Below are 24,699 nucleotides of genomic sequence, written 5' to 3' on the forward strand. Positions count from 1 at the left end.
TAATAAGACATGACCCTGTAAGATGACTTTACAGTAAGACTAGGGTCACACATATATTATGTGCATAAATACACTGATGCAACTTTAGAGAGGGATGAGGCAGAATGAAAGGCAAGAAAGATTATGTGAACACTACTTTCTACACTACTGCAGCCAAATCTGATAATAGAACTATATATGCTATTTTTATATTTAATTAAGCCTTCATAGTGTAATTTCAAGTCAATGTGTCCAGAGACAAGCAGATTGAAACTGTTTTCTACATGGCATCAATGGAGAGTGAGTTTTTTCCAACCAAGTTCCATCAGTTATAATTATTCTCCATAATAAGTTACCAATTATTAATTTCCACAATGTAGTCAGCAAAATGAAAAAGAAATCAATTTGTCTCTGTTCAACTGGACAGGTGAAATGAATATAAGAAAATAGGTTATTCAAGTACTGTCCCTATAGGTAGTTAATGTTCAGAAGAGCACAAGAAAATGGAAGAAGCCAGCCAAACAGCCAATCTATCAGCCAATATAAGAACACTGCTGAGACCAAATTAAACTGCATGGCATTGCTATCAATTTCTGAGATGATATTTTTATTTAACTTTTTTTTTTTTTGTGGATTGGGGCAGCAAGGAGGAGGGATAAGGGTAGAAGTAGGGTGGGATAAAAGGGTGATTCTACTTGGGCCAAAACATTAAGTACCTAATAATGAAAAGGGACAGAAACATAAAAACAACAAACAGGCAAAAGAAATTAGGAGAGTATTACTTACAACAAAGAACATTCTCTTTGTATGCTAGTATCTGACCAAATGTTTCATAAATAAGCCAATCTTTTTGAAGAATACTTAAGAGTAGTATGTATATTTGAGGAGAAATCACCAAACTTAGTTGCAAGGAGAAACATGGAACTTGTTAGTTTTATATTTTAAAAAATCGTCTCTAAATAGAAATAATGTCACAACCTGAAAACAGTGGTGCTAATAAATACTAACGAGTCCAGAATTGCAACAAGCTCCAGCTTCCTCTCATTATGTTACATAATAAAATGCAGTAAGAGCGTGAACAGTGGACTGGGATATGAAGTGGTATTCCAGTTCTATCAGTTACTAGCTATGGGAACTTGGGCAATTTACTTAGGTTCTCTGAACCTTGGTTTCATCATCTGCAAAACGGGAATGACAATTGCCATCACTTATAATAATTATGAGGTTTAAACAAATAATGATTATAAAATATTATCAAAGAACACTACCAGGGTTAGTTACTGGTTATTATTGCCCTGGCCACACTCCAAAGCTGGATAAGTTTGAGTAGTTAAGAGAAACATACTTTTCAAAGCAGTCAAATTAAATGGCTGTGCCCCAAGAATTTCCTGGCAGTCTAGAGGTTAGGACTTGGCACTTTCACTGCTGTGGCCCACGTTTAATCTCTGGTCAGGGAACTAAGACCCTACAAGCTGCAAAGTGTGGGTACGGAATTCTTCCATTTAAAGGAAGACAGTTTTTGTATAAGGAAAAGTCAGTAGGCAAGAAGATTAACTGACTTTCTCATAGGAATTATAGATAAAGACTAGTTACCTGAACCCTAGTTCAATATATGTGCTGTACTGGAAAGGCACCGAGGATGTAATAAATAATTGTTCTTTTTATTAATTCTATTTAAAAAAATATCAGATATATTTCACATAATCTTTAAAGACAATCAGAAGATCTCTCTTTATTTTTCTTGTTTATATAAGAAAGAGATAATATTAGGAAAGAACATTAATTCCCTTATTTTAGTGGCCAGCATGTTATAAAGGCCTAGGAAAAAAGTATTTATACAGAGACTTTTTTTTTTTAATGTGAAGCAATATATTATTCATTAATTGTGACCTTGTTCAAGGATATTTTTGGTACATAATGCTTCCTATTTATATTTGGCTTCATGTGAAAAAGGTTCCTCAGAAAAGCCAAAAGAACACTTTGTATGGTTTTTCTGGAAGAGATAGCAAAAATGATTTGGAAAATATTGACAGGAAGCTTATGAGTCTCTAAACTAAGTGGGAAAAGCTCAACTCAATGAAACTAAATACCTTAGAAATTGAATCTGCACAGCTACAAATGCAGTATCACAAATGTGGCTGGCACTGATGCAGAGAATCCAATTCTCTATTTCCTTGAAGAAAAGGAACAGTACATGTACAATGCCATAGGAATACTACAATATTTAGTTCCCATAGCAGCAAGATATACCTAACACATTACATTTAGAAATACCAGAACAATTTTCAGTTTTCACCCCCCCCAAAAAAAGCTTTTATACAAAACAGCAGCTATCCTAGAATCTCCTACTGCTTGACAAAATTAATTTCAGAAAGGTCAACTTACCAACTCTATTACTTCTACATTTCGAACTGATGGGTCAGGCGCCACCTCTGGCCAATTAGATAATTCCAGGTACCCAGTTGCTTTGGTGTTGAGAGTGTGAGATAAAGTGCCAAGCTGGAAATGATCCCTATCTATTAAAATAAAGGAAAATATAAAATAAACAATCTGAGCTGCATATAACAGAGAACAATCCTAATCAGAGCTCAAGGTAATTGGCATATTACCTCAAATGTCAAGGAATAAATATAAACTAGGAAACTCTTCACAGGTCAAAAAAACTGATTTCAGTCCATAGATTACAATAATCTCCCCGATAATGGTCAATAAAAAAGCTAATCAGTCAGTGTGTTTAGAGGTGTTGCTCTGATATGTAGCTTCTCTAAAAATTACTTTACTGTGAATATTAAGAATGACAGCACAGTTAAACAATCCATATACATGTCTTGCCACCAACACACTCAGAATTTTAAGTTTTACTACAAAACTGAACTGCTTTTTATCCCTTTACAACAATTAAAGAAGAAACAATATGAAAACCAAAGTATATAATCATTTGATTCCCACTGTAATGGCTACTTGTGAAACTGATAAATTACTCCTTTTAAAAAGCTGGGGAAAATAAGTCAATTTCCATCTCTGAAAAGCAAACAAATATAAAGGGATACTTCTATGAAATAATTCTTTCCGGAAAAGCTTATGTTAGTGTACACAGAATATTTAATAACTCACTACTAAGGTGAATTACATATCCCTTATTAAACAAAGCTATCTCTTTAAACCAGAAATGAAGTCAATGTCTACAAAAACAACACAGCTTTTATCTATTGTTCAGTCAAATCATTTGGTAAGAATAAACGTCAGAAGATTGAAATTATTTAGGTAAATAAGGCCTATAAAAACATAAACTTGAACTAACTAATATAAAGCTTGTATCAGAGAAGAGATGAATGAATAGACAGCACACTTTTCGTATTTATAAATTTATACACACTAATCACACATTTTCTAAGAGATAAATTTTAAACATGTTAGAAATGGGATATAGTATCATAAGTTTTAAGATAACATGATATTCTGCAGGTATATTCTGATAATAATACCTTTAAAAGGAGATTCAAGCAGTGGTGCGGGTTTCTGAGCCAGGAATATTTTTTTGGCATATTTACTTAAAGCTCCACTCTTCTCATTCGGAACAATAAGCTGCCTAATAAATCTTGTACGATCTCTGATGTCGTAGTTTTGATCATACTTGCCGAGATTTAATATGTACTGGGTAAGCAATTTTGTCTGTTGGAAAAAAACAGAACAAGATGAGAATACAGTTATTTATGATTATTGATAACTCTGGATAAACATATTTAAAGAGGTAATAAAAATGAATGGTTATGTCAAACAAATGTTGTTCCATAGGGAATATGCATTTCTAACACTGCAAATGGAATTCTGAAGCCAAAGCACATGTCCTCTTCAGTATTGGGGAGGTGAATGCTGAGTACTGAGAAGCAGCCATGTGCTAGATTATTAAACTGCTGAAGTGGAAAGAAAGGCATCATTAAAAAAATAATCATATATGGCAAACCCGCTGAAGGGTCTACGTGAGAATAATGAATGTGGAAATACAACTAAAAACATGGCACTCAAAACTTAATCGGAAAAATATGCAGGACATCAAAACATCAGAGAGTATTAGGGGGCTGGCAAACTGCTTCTCCTGAGGTGTGTTTTATGAAGAGATACTGTCCCTGGCATAAGCAGTGTCTGCACTCTGACTGCACTCAGTTACTTTACCCTGAATTATGACCCATTAAAGCAGACACATGAATCACTGAACTGGATTACTGCAAATTATTTGCAGTGCATTTAGCTGTTACTTTTTCATAAAAGCAAGCTGCTGATGCCCTCTAAAAACTAGGATAAAAGACTCCTTCCATTTTTTCCCCCATATTGCTTATGGCCTCTAGTAATATTGGTCATTTATTTATTTATGTTAGGGAACAACTTATTATAGTAGCTTTTACACTCTAATAAGATTTCCTAAGTCAATTTTTGACTGTACTACATTAACATATATTGAGATAATTTTAATAATAATTAAACCAAACCTGAAATGTTAACAAAATAGGTTTGTATTTTCAACTCATTACTTTATTGAAAAAGCATAATTTTAATTTAGAAGGTTACACATATACAATTCTAACTATAAACAGGATTCATAATACATGGAAAAAATAAACATCTACATTAGAACATTTTATAGACATTAGAAATGGATTAAAAACAATAAAATCCGTCAAGTCAGGTAGAGCTAAAGATAGTTCTATAACAATAAGTCAAGATACAGTAATGGTGTGGCAAACTCTTTTACAATATTAATTCATTAAGATAATTGGTTTGGAAAGAAAGCAACCTTCTTTCAGTAACAATCTATTTAAAAACCATTAACCTAGTTTTACTAAAGTAGAACTACAAAAAATACAGATGAAAAATGTTAATAGAGCTATTCTAAATTTGGTTAACAACAACTGCTATTCACTAATTACTAGACTACGTTGGTTCAACAACAGATAAGAAAATTTCTATGATTGATTTTTTAAGGACAATCAGCAAAACAGTCACCAAGTGAATAACCCAGGTCAATCCAAGGTACAATGGACTGTGTAATCAACTTGCTGGGATAACCTGGAAAATACATCCTACTGTTGTTTCTTCAACTGTAGTGAGAATTCATAACTAACTTAACTCTCTGAAGTACATCTGAATGTTGGGATTTAGAATACGCAACTAGAATAAATCAGATAAAAAGTCTGTTCATTGCAGTAATTTTTTAAGCTAGTGGAGTGATTCATCTTGCTTTTATTTCTAGTCTCTGAAATTAATTTTTAGAAAGTTAATTATTTCAAATATTAACAATCTCTATTTAAAGTGAGATAGAAAATTTTAAGTTATCAAGATTATGTAATTTCCATAATATGCACTTATTGACTATAAAATTTGCTTTATTATATTGGTGGGTTATGAAATAATTATACCAAAGTGTATTTTCAAAATTAAAATTCTAAAAGATAAAAACATATCCAGGTCCCATGATGCATTTAAAACATGAACAGAATAATTATTTACTCACATACCTCTTTATTCCCATACCTTAATCAATTTCTTAGCTCTATCTCTAAAACCAAGTCATTGGTATTTATCTAAAGAATGTAATTTTATATGTTGTTATTATCTTTAATTAAAAAAATAAGACTGCTTACCATTATCTTCAAAATAGAATTTTATGATAACTAATGATGAAAGTATTGACATTTGCAACTTATTCTTCACTATAGAACTTAATATTTTTAATGGAGAAAATGCCCTCATTACAGTTTGAATGATCCAATAAGCATAGAAAACATTCTGTTGAATAAAGGATATTCTCAATGCTTTCATGTTAAAATTTGTAAATATTTCAAGCCTAGATATTTAATTTTTTCCCCTCCAATGAAACTATATGAGATAAAACTTTAGAATAATTCTCTATAGTTTAATATTTCATCAAATTTAGCTACTGTAAAATCAACTGCCTTCTCAATTTCATTTCATTCTAATACAAAATATAAACTTAACCAACTAAAATAGTAGCTCCATCAAAAAAGTCTTTATCATAGCTGAAATATTGCAAATGAAAGAACTTCTACAATAAATTAATAGCTCTTACCACTTAATTTGCTCAATTTTTCCTTTGTTTTTATCGGGATATATTTCATTGTCATTCTCTTTGCAAGATTTGTTTCCAAGAACTGCTATTTTGCTTATAGTTCTCAAAGGCTGAAGGTTGTTGGAACTCTACCTGGTAAACACTTTAAAGGTTTCCAAATAATTTTGAATCAAAATCTAACCAACACTCAAAAATCTCACTTAATCTACTCCCCACGCACCCACCCACCTAATCCAGGCAAAAAAGCCAGTATATAACACAGGCTAATTTACAACGTAGGTTTTCACAGTATTGCATTTCTAAAGTCCTGCTGGTCACATACAGGAAAAACTGAGTATGAGGGTGTGTGCTGTCATGCTGAAGTATGCTTTTTCAATATTAGCTTCATCACAAGAATTCTGCAGTTCAGTTAAACCACACATATCAAATATCAGTATATTTGGCCATTATAGTTTTATTTCAATTGGTAAAATAAGCAGAGTGAGTTTGCATGCACCACAACCAATGCCCAAAATATTTCTGTTCCATAGTTTTCTTCATTTAATAAGAACGTTGCTTTTACCATGACAACATTTGTTCAGTGAAAGCCACGTTGGGGCTTTTAAATTTACAATAGCATTTTACAGCGATTTTGACAGAATAAACTTTCAAAAGCTTTATTCAGATTCCATTTACACTGACAGAAGAAATGTACAAAAGCTTTGAGTAAAAATGGTCTATTATTGGAATTAATTGTTTTTTTATTTTAAAAACCAGCAGCATCATTTGGGTCCTTTTTCCGCTAATGGAGCCAGTACACTAACCGTCATTGCTTCATTCCTCATATGTGCAAAAGAAAACATGTAATAAAAAATAAACAAAACTAAATTTTAAAAGTTACTTGATTTATATGAGATCATGTCTCACAGAAAGAGATGTAAACATATTTGGCACCTGTATACATTAAATCGTCACCCTGAGGCCCAGACTTCCTAAAATGTCTTCCAGTTTTGAAAATAGATGCTGACCCTGTTTTAGCAGATTTATCTTATCTTCAGTTTGTTGTGTGGTTAGCGGTATCACTATGATTTTCATGGTAGATGGTACATGCTGATGAACATTTTGTGCAGGTTAAATAATGATACAGAAATTCTCTACTTCATTCTTCATTAAATATACACTTCAAGTTTTCAGAATTTATTGCCACTGGATTTATAACAAAATAAAAAAAAAAGAACTGCCAAATAATAAAGTAAATAGGTTTTAGATTTACAGTACACAGTAAATGACAAAACTACTGTAGCAAGAGTGCCCTGACCACTCTCTTGAATACTTTATAGCCAAATTGTTCTGTCTCTATCTCCTGCACATATTTCGTCCACAACCAACCCCTAAGTTCCCATGTTTTCCTCTTCCTCCAGCCACTGACAGCTGGGAGCTTAATGCTCTGCACAGGCTGTGACACAACACGCTGCTTACCATCAAGTTCCCATTAGATTAAACACTTCAGCACTTATGTCGCCACCCCTGGAAAAAGACGGACCTGGCTCATCAGGGCACGCTTTGTTTTCTTACACATCCTACATGCTGCTCTCAACGGGAAAGGTTAGTCATGCTGTATCTCAGAAAGGTTGGGAAAAGAAAGACAAAGTCTTTCCATTTAAATGTTTCTCAGTTTTAAATGAAAGCTCTGTTCACTACACTTGTGTTTCACAGACCACTAGAAAAAACCATGGCAAAAGTTAGAAGTACAACATGGAAACTTACAAACTTACACTGTCTTATTTTAATGTAACTCTCCTTGGACAGAAAGGAGATCAAACCAGTCAATCCTAAAGGAAATCACCCTGAATATTCATTCACTGGAAGGACTGATGCTGAAGCTTCAGTGATTCGGACACCTGATATGAAGAGCCTACTTACTGATGCTGGGAAAGATTGAGGGCAAAAGAATAAGGGAGTAGCAGAGGATGAAATGGTTAGATAGCATCACTGACTCAATGGACATAAGTTGAGCAAACTCTGGGAGACAGTGAAGGACAGGGAAGCCTGGTGTGCTGCAGTCCATAGGGTTGCAAAGAGTTGGACACAACTTAGGGACTGAACAATAACAACAACTTCATTAAAAATGAAAACCCTGGGATAAAGCCTAAACTGGATGGGACACTGAAACAATAGATAAAAATCAGATCTGTCCTGGGCAACAGTAACAAAGAAAACACATACAATCACGTAAACAATCACGGCATTTCAATATGACCTAAGGCTCAATCAAAACCAGAGTGGACATTCAACAGTACATTCAAATGGGTTTTATAAAAAAAATCATACAAGATGAAGAGAATATTATAATGTGCCATAAATAACAGCAATATTCAATAGCATATATACAGCTTTGTATTCAATTTTTATGTAATATTCTTTTCCTGTTTAAGGAATCATTTCTGGGAAAAAAATTTGGGGGGAATGCTTTGTAAATATGAAGAAATCCAATATTCTAAAAAAACTTCTCAAAACATGGGCATCATTTTTTTACCTAAATACTCTTGACAAGTAATAAACTGGTAAAAACTATTTGCTCAACAATAGCCTTCTTCAATGGAGACGGCAATGGCCACCCACTCCAGTACTCTTGCCTGGAAAATCCCATGGATGGAGGAGCCTGGTAGGCTGCAGTCCATGGGGTCGCGAAGAGTCGGACAGGACTGAGCGACTTCCCTTTCACTTTTCCCTTGCATGCACTGGAGAAGGAAATGGCAACCCACTGCAGTGTTCTTGCCTGGAGAATCCCAGGGATGGCGGAGCCTGGTGGCCTGCCGTCTACGGGATCGCACAGAGTCGGACATGACTAAAGCAACTTAGCAGTAGCAACAGCAGCAGCCTTCTTCAAATATTATATAGGTCAACACAAAATAATGAAAAAGTTATCTTATACTCCTAACATCAGCTTACACATATATTTGTTTATGGAATGTTAAAAAACCTTACAGGACTCAGCATTTAAAATTGGTTCCACATGGTTGTAACTTTTAAACAGAAGGATACTAGCAAATGTGTTTGGTAAATTCAGGAGAACTACACAAAATTCTTAACATATATCAGAGGCAAATGTAAGCAGCACTATGTTCTAGCTAATCAATTTCATCATTCCACGACTAAATAGGACTTTACATTTTTTTAATTAAAAAATGTTATTAAATGACTCTTTAAATTCTGTACTGCTTTACAATTTTCAAAAGTTTCACAGAGATGATTTCAGAAAATCCTGTACCAACCTTTCCCCCCACCTCTATGTCACCCCTGCCCCTTCCCTCTCCTCACTGGTAACCAGCAGTTGTACTATCTGTGAATTTACTTCTTTTTTGTTTTATTCACTAGTTTGTTGTACTTTTTAGATTCTACATATAAGTGATATCACACAGTATTTGTCACTCTCTGTCTTACTTCACTTAGCATAATGCTATCCAAGTCCATGCATGTTGTTGCAAAAGCAAACAGCAAAAAATTTATTCTCTTTTATGGATGAGTAGTATTCCATTATACATGGACAGAGCAGCCTAGTGGGCTACAGTCCATAGCGTCTCAAAGAGTCAGACATGACTGAAGCAACTGAATGAGCGAGTATTCCATTATAGACATTTATCACGTGCGCATGCGAGTGTGTGTATATATACACACACGTATATAATATACACTATACAGTATATGTATATATAAATCATACATGTGTTTCATTATATTGATATAATATCTAGCCCTCCCTCCCTCCCTCTCTCTCTCTCTATATATAATCACATCTTTATTCATTCATTGGTTGACAGATACTTAGGTTCCTTGCATAACTTGGCAATTGTCAAGTAATGCTGTTATGAACAGTGGGGTACACGTATCTTGTATTGTGTGTGTGTGTGTGTGTATCTTTTGATTAGTGCTTTTGTTTTTGTTTTTTTGTTGGCTATCTATCCAGGATTTGAGTTGCTGGGTCACATGATAGTTCTATTTATAGCTTTTTTGAGAAATTTCCATACTGTTTTTCACCTTGGCTACATGAATTTACCTTCCCACCAACAGTGTGTAAGGATTTCCTTTTCTCCAGATCCTTGCCAATATTTGTTATTGGTGTTCTCTTTGATTACAGCCATTCTAACAGGTGTGAGGTGCTCCCTCACTGTGGTTTTTATCCGGATTTCCCTAATGACTAGCAGTTCTGAGTATCTTTCCATGTGCATGTTGGTCACCTTCATTTCCTCATTGGGAAAATGTTTATTCAGTTCTTCTGTTCATTTTCCAATCAAGTTGTTTGCTTTTTTGATATCAAATTGTATGAGGTGTTTATATATGTTGGATATTAACCTCTTATTGATCACATCATTTGCAAATATCTTTTCAGTGGATTGTCCTTTCATTTTGTTGATGGTTTCCTTTGTTGTGCAAAAGCTTTTAAGTTTCAGTTCAGTTCAGTCACTCAGTCATGTCCGACTCTTTGCGACCCCATGAATAGCAGCACGCCAGGCCTCCCTGTCCATCACCAACTCCCGGAGTTCACTCAAACTCACGTCTATCGAGTCCATGATGCCATCCAGCCATCTCATCCTCTGTCGTCCCCTTCTCCTCCTGCCTCCAATCCCTCCCAGCATCAGAGTCTTTTCCAATGGGTCAACTCTTCACATGAGGTGGCCAAAGTACTGGAGTTTCCGCTTTAGCATCATTCCTTCCAAAGAAATCCCAGGGCTCCTCCTCCTTCAGAATGGACTGGTTGGATCTCCTTTAGAATGGACCGGTTGGATCTCCTTGCAGTCCAAGGGACTCTCAAGAGTCTTCTCCAACACCACAGTTCAAAAGCATCAATTCTTCAGTGCTCAGCTTTCTTCACAGTCCAACTCTCACATCCATACACGACCACAGGAAAAACCATAGCCTTGACTAGACAGACCTTTGTTGACAAAGTAATGTCTCTGCTTTTGAATATGCTATCTAGGTTGGTCATAATTTTCCTTCCAAGGAGTAAGCGTCTTTTAATTTCATGGCTGCAATCACCATCTGCAGTGATTTTGGAGCCCAGAAAAATAAAGTCTGACACTGTTTCCACTGTTTCCCCATCTATTTGCCATGAAGTGATGGGACCAGATACCATGATCCTCGTTTTCTGAATGTTGAGCTTTAAGCCAACTTTTTCACTCTCCTCTTTCACTTTCATCAAGAGGCTTTTTAGTTCCTCTTCACTTTCTGCCATAAGAGAGGTGTCATCTGCATATCTGAGGTTATTGATATTTCTCCCAGCAATCTTGATTCCAGCTTGTTCTTCTTCCAGCCCAGCATTTCTCATGATGTACTCTTAAGTTTAACTAGGTCCAATTTGTTTATTTTTGCTTTTGTTTCCTTTGCTTTAGGAGATGGATCCAAATAAATATTGTGACTTATGTCAAAGAGTGTTCTATGTTTTTCTCTAGGAGTTTTATAGTATCCAGTCTTACATTTAGTCTTTAACCCATTTTGAGTTCATTTTTGTATACAGTGATAGAGAACATTCTAATTTCATTCTTTTACATATAGCTGTCTAGCTTTCCCAGCACCACTTACTGAAGAGTCTATCTTTTCTTCATTGTATATTCTTACCTCTTTTGTCATAGATGCATTGACTGTAAGTGTGTGGGTTTTTTCCTGAGCTCTTTATTCTGTTCCACTGACCTATGTGTCTGTTTTTGTGACAGAACCATACTGTCTTGATTACAGTAGCTTTCTAGTACAATCTGAAGATTCTCTGGAGAAGGGAAAGGCTACCCACTCCAGTATTCTGGCCTGGAGAATTCTACAGACTGTGTAGTCCCTGGGATCACAAAGAGTCGGACACGACTGAGCGGCTTTCACTTTCACGAACAATCTGAAGTCAAGAAGTATGATTCCCTCGGCTCTGTTCTTTCTCAAGAGTGCTTCGGCTATTTGTAATTTGTTTCCATACAAATTCTGAAGTTACTCATTCTAGTTCTGTGAAAAACACCATTGGTATTTTGCTAAGGATTGCACTGTATCAGTAGATTGCCTTGGGTAGTATGGTCATTTTAAAAAAGTAATTCTTCCAATCAAAGAACATGGTATATCTTTCCTTTTGTTTGTGACATCTTCCATTTCTTTCACCAGTGTCTAATAATTTTCCAAGTACAGGTCTTTCATCTCCTTAGGTGGGTTTATTCCTAGGTATTTCATTCTTTTTAATCTGATGGTAAATGGGACTGTTTCCTTAATTTCTCTTCCTCATAGTTTGCTGATAGTATATAGAAAACCAGATTTTAAAAAATTTTACAGTATACATATTTTTTTGTCAACTTGAGTGTTTTTACCTTTATATGTTTTATCTTGACTTTTTCAATGCCAAGAAAATTGATCCAAGAAAGGGTATAAATGTCACTGCATAGAGCCTGTGTCATCAACGAATTTTTTTGAGTGCTATATCTCTGGTTCTAGTTTTGCAATAGTTCCTATGGTTTGTGCATTTCTATAAAGCATAATGATTTTTAGGAATATATATGTCGAATTATAAATAACTGACCATATTATTGTAACTCCCATCTTACATATTAGGAAACTAAGTCTTATGTAGACTGTATAATCAGTCCAAAATCATGTAGCTAGTAAGTGGTAAAACAGTATTTGAAGTCAGACAGTCTAATATTGGAGCCTGTACTTTTGATTACCATCTGACTTCCAGTAATTGACATTAAATAGCTCTAAGGTGGACTTTCCTGGTGGCTCAGATGGCAAAGTGTCTGCCTACAATGCTCTAAGGTCATCACATACCAACTGCTTTCTAAATTTCCACTGAAAGAGCCCAAAGTCAGAAAATAAAAGAAACTTACAGAAAAAGTTCATCTACAGAGTCTTAATCATAATTTTTAAAAACTACATGAACAGCTTTATATCTCCATACCAAAAAAAATTAAAATATTAAAGAATATGTAATACTAGACAAAATGTATTTTTCAGTTCTAGAACTTCTATTTCTTACTAGTTTTTATTTCTCTGCTAAGAGTTCGCTTTTCATCTATTGTGAACACATTTTCCTTTATGTCATCAATCATTTATAAAAGTTGCTTCAAATTTATACCTATAAATTTCCACATCTGAGTCATCTAGAAGTTGGTTTCTGGTTTTTGTTTTCTTGAAAACTGGTCATATTTTCCTATTCTTGTTCATTATTGTGCTAAAATAAACATAAAATATACTGCAACCATTTTTAAGTACACAGTTCAGTGTTATGCAACCATTACCACCATTAATCTCCAGAAATTTTAATATCTTCACAAATTGAAATTCTATACCCATTGAATAGTAATTCTCTGTTCGAGTTCTTACGCTGAGTAAACTGGGATTTATCTTGGACATTATGAATGCTGAACTGTAGAAACCCTAAACTTTGCTATATTTTAGGCTGGGTTCAAAGTACAGATTGTCTCCTCAGTGCTGTTCAAATTGCAGTTCAGTTCCTTTATTATTAACTGTGCTGTTCTAAATCCACCATGCATATATGTGGTTCAGGTGTCAGCCAGAGACTTGGACAGAATTATTCAGATTTTGAGGCTCCTCACACTGGCTCTTTCCTTTCTAGAATTCTTCCTTAACTTTTCAATATCTTTGGTGGTAGTTTTCTTTTTGACCCCACCAAGCAGCTTGCAGGATCTTAGCTTCCTGACAGGATCTGAACCTGGGCCCTCAGCAGTGAAAGCAAGGAGTCCTAACTACTGGACCACCAGGGAATTCCCTGTATTTTTCTTGAACTCCGTCCTCTACTTCCTCAGGCAGGAGGACTCTGGGTTTCCTTTTGGAGTTTCAGTCTTTATGTGTAGTGCCAACTGAAGACTGAATTCAGGATCAGACCCAGAAAAGTGTCAATTTCCCTTCAGAATCTTCCCACTTTTAATTACTCTTCAGAGACTTCAGGCAGTTGTTTCCTTTTTGTATTTTCACAGAGTTTACAGTTGCCCAGTAGGAATTTACTCAATACTACCAAAAGCAGACTGTTGACTAAGTTTTAAAATCTCTTTTACACTGAATAAAGAAATTTGAGATACTTTTAGGCATATAACTCCTATATCTGATAAAAATCAATCTAGACATCCCCTATAATTAAATAATGCAATAAAAATTCTGAAAATGCTCACTGAGAGATCTAGGCCACAGGGAAGTTGGATCTACAAACAAATATTGGGACATCATGGCAAATCAGTTTCTGAACACTGTGGCCTGGTCTCCCTAGTTGAGTTTTAAAGATGGCTAAAATTAACATGTATAGAAAATGTATTTTTTTACATTTACAAGAATTTTAGTCTTATCTCATATCCAGTAGATTATGAATCATGCAACTTAAAAATGCTGTCAAGTTAATGGAACTTAAACATTATTCTTTGGTGCTACTTCTCACTTATGAATTCTCTAAAACTCCTTGAGAAATGAGAAACTGGAGAACAAAACACAAACTTATAGGGTAGCTTTGTTCATCTATTTTTTTATTTAATCATTTAAAAACAATGAGTTTTTTCCCTAAACATAACTGTTTCACCAGCTGGTGGTCAAGTCTATTATGGTTATCTAGAAGTATCATTCTTAAATACACAATACAACACTTCAGAAGTTCAGCTCCAAAAATGAGCTGAGTGCAAACTATGTTGTCTTCAAAGTCACTGAATAAAAAGTTATGGAATACACTTCACAATTTCTGAACATAGAGTACTATGCTCTATTATTGGTTATTTACTGCTCCAAAGAACCTTTATTTAGTTTTGTAAGACATAACTACTTCAATATTGAGTAACATAATAATTTTGTATTACTTTTCTTTGATGATAATCTATAAGCTAGATTTATTTATTGCAGCCAAACCATTGTTATGATGCACTGTATTTGGTAGCTCAGTCGTGTCTGACTCTTTGCAACCCCATGGACTGTCGCCTGCCAGGCTCCTCCATCCATGGGGATTCTCCAGGCAAGATCACTGGAGTGGGTTGCCATGCCCTCCGCCAGGGAATCTTCCCAACCCAGGGATCAAACCCAGGTCTCCTGCATTGCAGGCAGATTCTTTACCGTCTGAGCTACCAGGGAAGCCCACTGTTCCAATAAGGCCATAAAAATCATATATTCTAGGTGTCGTGGTAACATTCACAATACCATACGAACAGTAAAAACAATGAATGTCAGGCTAAAACAGTGTTTTTATCAATAAAGAAGCAACTCAACAGCAAATAGTTTTCCCCTTTTACTCAGTTTTTAAAAAATAACTCATTGCATGAACTAATTTACATGACACTTGGAAATGACTAACTGATTCCTTTCGAAGACTGACTTAAAAATATAAAGATAAAATCTAAATCATAGAAATATACTCAAAATATTTGCGATTATTTGGTCACAAATTTGATATACCCATCAGCCAAAGCTATATTAATACAACTCACATCACAATTAGGAATGAAGACAACCTGAAAATATACAGAAATTAATCTGAGGAGTTACTTGAGAATTTCTCATTCTTTTTCCTTTGTCTAAACAGTTATTTAGAGAAAGGAAAAAGAATGAGAAAGATCCTATTTTATACCCAGAAGTGATTCTATGCATTTTATACATACAGGTTATTTCTCTAATCAACAGTTCCACAAAGTCAACTGATTTAAAAAGTGAATATTCTAAACCGCAAACATGGTCAATTATACCACTATTAAAAATATTTAATGGTTTTCCCTTCACGTGGAGGACCAAGTCCTGTCCTTGCCTACCTTTCGAAACTCAGCTTTAAGTTTCTTGGGGGCACCACGCTGTGTCACGACTCTGACCCCCTGCTCTCCTCTCTCCTTATTCTATATAGTAAACCACTCTTTAAAAGCCCTTAGTCAGGAATCTTATCCTTTATGAAACTCTGCCTGACCTCTCTCCTCCTTCTATTTCAGACTTTCAATAAACTTTCTCCTCTGGAGTTCCACTGTGTCACAATACACTATTACAGCACTTACCATGTACTATTTCATTTTTTTATGTTTTTCTCCTCAACTAGACCAGGACATCGTCTCTTTACACCACTACCATCTAAAGTAAAACCTTAAAGAAACAGGCACCGGGTAATTGTTGAATAGACAGACTAATGTATAAATGGACATAGCTGCTTGATCAGAGCAAAGAAGAAAGTAGATTCCACATAGGTAGACTAAGGATTAGTCTCTTACCTGTTTGGAGTTGGTTAAATACAATTTTGCTCCAAGATTTAAAATCTGCAGTTTCACAAGATCATCTTCGCTGGTAAAGCTTTTAGCCGTCTTCCTCAAAACATCAGGGGCAATTTTAGGAACTCGTTCACAGTTTTCTCCAATTAGCCAAAGAATACTTGCTCTAGCCACAGGAACCTAATAGTAGAAGCAGATAACATCGAACTATTGCAAACAAAATAATCACACTCTCCTTAATAGTAATATAGAAAAGGCTTTAAACATTATAAAAGGTTTTACATCTATTAATTCATTTAACGTATATCCAGGAAGTTCTCTTATATTTACAGATTTTCTTCAGTTACCAGAAAATCTGATTAAAACTGATTTCATAAAGGAAAACCCACTGGTCTAGAATCTTGATTCTATCAGAGATGTGCAAACTCCTGGGCCAAATCTGTCTAGCCTAGCCCATTTGTTTATTTATCATCGCTGCTGCTCCTGTGCTGTCATTGCAGAAGAGCAGTTGAAACAAGTGTGTTAGTCACTCAGTATCTCCAGGCTCCTCTGTCCATGAAATTCTCCAGGCAAGAATATTGGAGTGGGCTGCTATTCCCCATAAAGCTGAAAATATTTACTTATCTATCAATTTACAGGAAAAGTCAGCTGACCTTTGCTCCAGGGCATTGGTTCACAACTCTCATGCCTATACAAAGCATCCAAGGTTAGGATTAGAGTTTGAGTGAACTCCGAGAGTTGGTGATGGACAGGGAGGCCTGGCGTGCCGCAGTCCATGGGGTTGCAAAGAGTCGGACACGACTGAGCAACTGAACTGAGGACTGTAGGCTTTTGTTATCAGTTCTAAGACAGTAGTTCTATGATGGGGCCCTAGAATCCATGCTCCATGAAGCATCACAGATGATTCTTGAGACAGGTGGCTTGCAAACCACATTTTGAGAAGCCATGGACAATACAGACAAAGGAACAGAGGACCCATTTAAGGCCTTGATTCCAAATCAAAACTGTTATTGTTTTCTACGTATCTGTGTCTACAGCACTGACAAAATTACCAAGATCTGCTTATAAAATCATGAATGCTGGTCTATTACTTGGCCATCAATAAAAGAAATAGGAATAAGATAAACTTGTCCAATATGGCATTTTTCCTTATATATTTTTAATAAAGTACCTTTCCATATAATTTGTTTCTTAAAAAAAATAAATGCTTTGCTAAAAATTGGAAACCTTCCACCAGCACCATTAAGAACATTTTATTTAGAGCATGCAAATTAGTTTTATTACTATTTATTTGTATTCTCCCTCATTCCAAAAGGAATTTGAAGGGGTATGCAAATTAGTTTCTGCGAACATTTTCACCTGTATAGAAGAAAATCTGCTTTCTATAATAAATGAAAAAACCACTGGCTATCATTAAGAAGTAGCATCACAAGAAGAGATAAGACTCTTTATGAAGTTCTTTTCTAATTTCTCAAATAAAGTCCCAATGTTTTCATTACAGTTTCACAGCTGTACACAGTATGACTTAAGCGGTACACTTAAGGAAGAAAGTGAGAATGGAGACCTTTGCAAAGTGAGAATTTTATCACAATATCTACCATCTCAAATTCCTTCAAAACACCCATTTTGAGAATAAAAAAAATCATTTAGACATCACTAAGTCAAGTCATTCACCAGAATGAGGTCATCAGAAAACTTTAAAATCAAGTACACATTTTTAAATAACATGTTAACATTACCATCTTTAAATTAATATTAGAATAAGTTTAGTAAGAGAGAAGAAAATCAGTAATATTTACATAATAATTTTAAATACTAAGCATAAGTAATAGTAAAATACTAAGTGCTATTACAGATCTACTCATGTATTATGATATAATTGATATCCTTACTGTATACTGATTTTTGGGAAGAAAGAGGCTATTTCCACTGTTCCAAAGGTTACACTGCATTAAGGTCTTACTTCCAATCTATTATTTTAAATTGGGCTAAAGAATAGTAATTGAGTGGTACATTAAATTTTCCAGTATGAAGCAATTCAAGTTGCCTACCATAATGAAATGTACCTCTAAATAAGAATATATGAGCAACTTCAGATTTCAGTTATGCTAGATTTATTTTTCTTAAATATTTTATTATATATTGCTAGTATAAAAATTAGAATTCTATGACATATCACAATCTATTACTCCACTTTAATCCTTTGGTTATACCCTTTTTTTTTTTTTTTAGTTAAAAGGACAATCCCCCAAAGATCTGAGAGATTATTTTATTCCTATTCATTAATATACCAAGATTAAAATAATATTCAAATATTCTAAACATAGTGCATACATTTAAAATATAAGTCTTTAAAAAATTAAAAATCAGTAAGTTCTAAATGTTCATACTGAAAATCTCAAGATGGTAGCACTGGTACGGCGGGGCCAGGATAATATTCAGAGAGTCCAGAACTAAGGTAATAAAATTTCCAAGTAACATTTTAAAAACACAGAAAATTTCTCCACAACAGGAAGTTTATCAATAAGTATATTGAAACCAATCTTTCTGTGCTGACATTAAAAAGCTTATAAAACTGACAAACCTAATTTTGCGCATTTGGTTGGAATCAGAATCATAAAATTTTCAGGTTCCAGCCCTGCCTTTCCCTCCCTGTTAAATTATAAGACTCTCATTTGTACACTACTGATACTATGAATCCGTGGCCACTATTTTCAAAGGTTTGAAGCAACTGAAAAAACAGTACAAAAATAAGCCACTTTTTGTTCTCCACGGCTAAAGCCAAACTATTAACACACATGCACACATATGATATAACACTTTCATTATGAACCTCTGCTTTTCAGTATTTCCAAAGACAAACTGGACTGTAAGTGACTCTGCCTGATCCTTTATTCTAAATGCCCTGAGCAAGTGGTTAAGTGCACTTTTTAAACCTTCTACCAGAAGGCAGTTTCCACTGCCATTTTAACCCATTAACCTGCCTGCAAAAACGAATAATCTTTCCAAGCTGACCGCAGCAGTTGTAGAAAGACATCCAGAAAGATTTCACAGATCACTCTGTAAGCAGTTCAATTTAAAAGCTATTGTGTTACAATACCAGCTCACTGCACAATGCAACAGTGTATGGTAAAACCTGCAAAAACATCAAGTTTATTTAAATTTGTCAAAGGCACAATCAGAAGACATCTAAACAAACTGCATACAAATAGCAAATCTGATGCAATATTCTGCATCTGGACTCAATATGCATTAAAACTTAAGTGTGAACTAAGCAGGGGTGGCAGGGCAAGTGCAGTTAACTTGTGAAATGGCAGGCATTCAGGTAGGCAGCTGGGCAAGAAGTACATAAAGCACTACTTCAGAATCACTCAGCAGTCTTTACGAAATAACATCTTTCAACTCTCCTTTTGTAATATAAAATCCTCACCTGTCCCATTCAAGGTAATATGTAACCCTGTTAGAACAATCCTCAGGTAGTATGCCTTTCATTCTGGAAGAATAAAACTGTATTTTATCTATTTCTCCTTGCATTTACCATAGACTTTTCCTTCACATATTTATTTAGTTGCCATATTTTTTGCACATATAGGTAGGTATATGATTTTAAATTTCTTTGTACATTGGCCTTTTTGAATTTTATGCCCCATTTTATCCTGTTAAAAGCCCTTAATTAATTTTAAATCTCACATTCTTGTTGATATTCACTTAATTATCTTCTTCCCTACTTTCCTATTTTCAACTTTTATAACAGTGTTTTAATTATAAATAGCCTTTATCTGGCTTTTGTTTTTCATTCCAAAGTCTGTTTTCTAATGAGAGAATGCAGTCCATTCATATTTAGAGTAGGATATATTTGATTTTTACTCTTCCATCTTACTTCTTGATTTTAACTCTTCCATTTTAATTTTTAAACATTTATTGTTTACATTTAGGTTTTCTGTTTTTTTCCTTTTTGTGAATTTGGAATTCCCACCATACTTTGTATTCCACTAATGGTTATCTTCTATCTGATTAAAACAGAAAATAAGCTTTGCTGTAAGATCTGTAAGGAAGTATGCACTTGGCGAATATTCCATCAACTGTTGTAGAGAAAGTTGATGCAATCAAGAATTTTCCTGAGCCCCACACAGGGACATAATCAAAGACAACAAACTCTTTTCCAAGAAAGCCTGTTGCTTGCTTGACCCAGGTCTCATGTACAGTCACAGGTTTCGTGTGTAAGCCACTGCATCCCCCGAAAGCCCTAACACTGCTTTGCTTTGCCTCTCCCTGTCTAACAAGACCAGAACAGGCCTAACAGCACAAGACGACCGGAATACAGAATTTCACATTCCTATTTCTTTCTCATAACCCAACACACGTTTCTCTGCCATTATTTACAAGCAAGAAATTAACTATTTTCCCTACCAAAACCCACTGCTTTCACCCTAAGATAATCTAATTTCACCTTGAAAAGTGAAAGGGAAGTTGCTCAGTAGTGGCCGACTCCTAGCAACCCCATGGACTGTAGCCTACCAGGCTCTGCGGTGCATGGGATTTTCCAGGCAAGAGTACTGGAGTGGGGTGCCATTTCCTTCACCAGATCTTCCTGACCCAAGGACTGAACCCGGGTCTCCCACATTGTAGGCAGATGCTTGACCATCTGAGCCACCAGGGAAGTCCTTGCTACTTTTTAAACACATGAGACTACTAAAATAATCTCACCTCCCTCTACTCTCTTCCTCCCATGACACCTTCAAAACACTTTTATTCTGAACTAATCATACCCTACCCCTAAATTTTCTAAGATTGCTCAGTATTTTTAGTATCAGATTAGAATTTCCTTTATATTATGGCCCTTCTTTTTCAAGAGTTCTCATTTAGTCTATTTTTATACATTTAATTATGTGTATAAATATATACATGTATTTGTGTAAGTACTTCTGTTCTTTGATTGCCCTGATCTAGAGTTTCCAGCTTTGGCTCATTAGTTCTTGCTTAGAAAAGTGGTTCTTACTAGGCGATGTAACACTTGTCTAAAAGGTATCTAAATACCTGTAGGAGTATCTGTGATTGTTACAATGACTAACATACTACTGAAATCTGATGTCTGGTTACACAGAGATGCTGCATATCTATCTCAGTAGACATGAGGAAAAAGTTTTACCCTCCTAGATTATTGACAAATAATGTTAAAAACTTGCTCCACATATGGGCAAATGGACCAATTTAATGCCTAATTTGTCAATAATTTGGGTGAATCAAAAGGAAACAACAATAAAGTCCTGGCCAGGTCAGTGAGTGGACAACTGAATTGGATACAAAAAAGACAGACTAGAAAAGGAAGAAAAATACAGCAATAATGTACTGGTTAAGAAAGCAGACCTACTTACTACATGACCTTAATCATGTTACCTAACCTGTCTGTGTCTTGGTTTCCTTTTTTTTAAAACTACCTTATTAAAAATTTTTTATTCTAACATTTTATATTTTTCTTTTGCCGTTTTGGTTTTTCATAAATTTTATTGAAATGAATTAAGTTGCTCTATGTTGCTCTATATTTGTGATAAAGTTTAATAATCCTGCGTCCAATTTCTTTTATGTAAAATAGAATAGAACCTATTTTTCAGAGTTGTAATTACAATTAATGATTTATATTTTTAGGGTGCTTAGAATAGTGCCTGACATATGATTAACACTGATTTATATTTTTAGGGTGCTTAGAATAGTGCCTGACATATGATTAACACTATAGGAGTTATGTTAAATAAATAACCAAAACAGAAAGAGCAACAAGGATGCTTATTAAATTCAATAGCCATGATCATAATAAAAGTTTACACTAAACACTACTCTCGGTGTTTCATTTATGTTGACTCCTTTATTCCTCACAACAGATCTATAAAGTCATTCATTAGTCCATGTGTTTCAATTTTACAGAAAAGAAAACTGGAGCAAGGATAAGTCAAGTATTGCTTAAGATCACAAAGCCAGTAAAGGGCAGAGACTAAATTTGAACCCAAGTCATGTCATTTTCAAATCCAGTCTCTTAATCTCTCATATACAGTCTTTGTAAGAAGTCCTGACTTTGATATTAACCAACAATAAGAGTAGACATGAAGAAAAAGAACTGTGGTGAGAATATAGTAAAAGATCTTTCCTCTCACTTATTCACTCATCCATCCACCCATTCCAGTTTGGCTTCAGAGACTCTCACCCTACTCTATAGGTTATAATCCTTTTACTATCATGTATTTTGTTGCTCCAATTAGCCAGTGGGAACTCTCTTAAATTCTGACATCTCTACCGTCCCGTGAGCAGAGCCATGTTTTTATGGCCCAACAAGATGTTCTTTCCGTGGCCCAGCTCTAAAATCAGCCATTTCTCTAAGGAGTCCTGGTTTCTTTAAATGCTGAATGGAATTTAAAAACCAAAGTCTTCCCAAAAGGGGGATGTGGTACTACTTTGTACATTGTGCATGAACCTTGAAAACATTCTAAAGTGAAAAAAGCCAGACACAAAAGGCCACATTATCACATGATTCCAACTGTATGAAATGTCCAGAGAAAGCAAATTCATAGAGACAGAAAGTACATCAGTAGTTGTCAGGGGCTGAAGTATGGGGAGGATCAGGAGCCTTGGTTTAGGGACTTGATTTTAGGGATGATGAAAAGGTTCTGCAATTGCCCAACCTGGTGAACACTCCAAAAGTCACTGAATTCTGGATTTAAAAGGGTGAATTTTATGCTATGAAATTATATCTCAATCAAAACAAAAGAAAACAAACAGGATCTGGGCACTAGGTGTGGGGTTATCATCGCATGTAGGTCCTCTTAAAGGCCACATTAAGAAACATATCTTTGTACACTCATGAATGCATTCACATGTACATACAAATGTGTGCACACACACACACAGCTGCACATATATACTCCAACACACCTAGCTATCCACATAAAGACAAATGCAGTTCACACCGACATGTCCAACTCCAATCCAGTATGCAGTATTTACTGTAACCTTTCCCTCTTTCAGATCTGTGATTTCCTTCCACAATAGGCCAGAATCTCAGAACAAGAATCCAGACTGTGCAGCTCTCTTATTCATTATACTTCAGTATATCTATTTATTTTAACAAAACCATAATTTACTGAATAAAATTTGGTTCAATTGGTACTGAAAGCAAAGATCTCTTAACTGGTACTCACAGTGATACTATCCAAGAGTTTGGCCATATGCTTGATAATTTCACCATGTTGTATGGGTTGCATTTGCAGCAATTTCTTAATAACAACCACACTTTCAGCAACAACTATTTCTGGGAAAAAAAAAAATCAGATTATTCGTATTTAAATATGAATTTCAATTCAATTCAAAGTCAATTCAAACACAGTATTCTTTTTTTTTTTTTCAAACACAGTATTCTTAGTAAAATGTACATTTAACTTAGCAAAACATTCCACATTTCTTAAATGACTAGGCGAAAACTAAAACACGAGAGAATATCCACAACCCGGATCCCTTTCCTGACAGATCTCCCTGGCAGTGCAAGCACTTCTCCATTGAAGGTTTCAGTCCCAAGAGGCGCTCTGTCCTTCAGGGTTTGATAACTGCTCCCAATCCTCAAGCCCTTTTCCTTTAATTCTAGATATGGCAAAGGCTTCCCACCTCTGCTAGCCCGCTAGCCCCAGGGCATTACAGTACATCTTGTTGGTTTCCCTTAATCCCACCCACAATTAATAAATAGTTCCTTCATTAAACTCTTTTCAATCATCTCTTTACACTGTATCATCTGTTTCTTGCCAGGGCCTTAACAGTAACTGGTACTAGGGGTGGCTCCAGGAAGCAGATCCTCAAACTGGGATTCCGAGATTGCATTATTATAGACTAATTAGTGGTCCAGAGTTACGTCTTTGGTGGCACCAGCAGCGAAACACAATAAACCAGTCAGAGCACCTGGCTTTATCGAATGAATCTTATATAAACAATTACTAAGGTTACCAATACCAAAGAAAGACACCAACACTACCTTTCCTTGTTATTCTGGCTTTTTTTTTTAAAATCAGCTGGGATTCATAGATATCAGAGATTCGCTGGTATATTCTATAAAGGTTTATTTTAATATTACCCTGAAAATATGTCATGACTTGGGTTCTGTTACTCATTTTCTCTGAAATATATTTTCTTATCTAGGTCCCTTTAAAAATACAAGCAAAATTTTCTACCAATCTAATTATTATTAAAATATGCATTTCATATTATATTTCTTCATGGGAAAGATATATTAATATTTCATAATGTTTTAGTTTGCTGCTGCTGTTGTTTAGTTGCTAAGTCATGTCTGACTCTTTGCAACCCCATGGACTGTAGCCCACCAGGCTCCTCTGTCCATGGGACTTCCCAGGTAAGAATACTGGAGTGGGTTGCCATTTCCTTCTCCAGAGATCTAAAATCTGATCTGCATTGGCA

The 24,699-nt window shown here is 35.1% G+C and overlaps 1 protein-coding gene across 3 annotated transcripts in view; it reads right to left on the reverse strand.

Moving 5' to 3' along the window:
- Nucleotides 1–24,699, reverse strand: part of AP3B1 (adaptor related protein complex 3 subunit beta 1) — a 236,951-nt gene that overhangs the window by 99,658 nt on the left and 112,594 nt on the right. For all 3 annotated transcript variants that reach the window (XM_055536639.1, XM_055536640.1, XM_055536641.1), the window contains exons 14-17: nucleotides 23,439–23,548; nucleotides 16,252–16,428; nucleotides 3,465–3,651; nucleotides 2,365–2,495 (exon numbers count right to left, since the gene is read on the reverse strand). In XM_055536639.1, the coding sequence (XP_055392614.1) occupies nucleotides 2,365–2,495; nucleotides 3,465–3,651; nucleotides 16,252–16,428; nucleotides 23,439–23,548 (605 nt within the window). The remainder of the gene's footprint in view (nucleotides 1–2,364; nucleotides 2,496–3,464; nucleotides 3,652–16,251; nucleotides 16,429–23,438; nucleotides 23,549–24,699) is intronic.

Source organism: Bubalus kerabau, chromosome 10 (assembly GCF_029407905.1).
Source record: "Bubalus kerabau isolate K-KA32 ecotype Philippines breed swamp buffalo chromosome 10, PCC_UOA_SB_1v2, whole genome shotgun sequence".
In the NCBI taxonomy this organism is placed as follows: domain Eukaryota; kingdom Metazoa; phylum Chordata; class Mammalia; order Artiodactyla; family Bovidae; genus Bubalus; species Bubalus kerabau.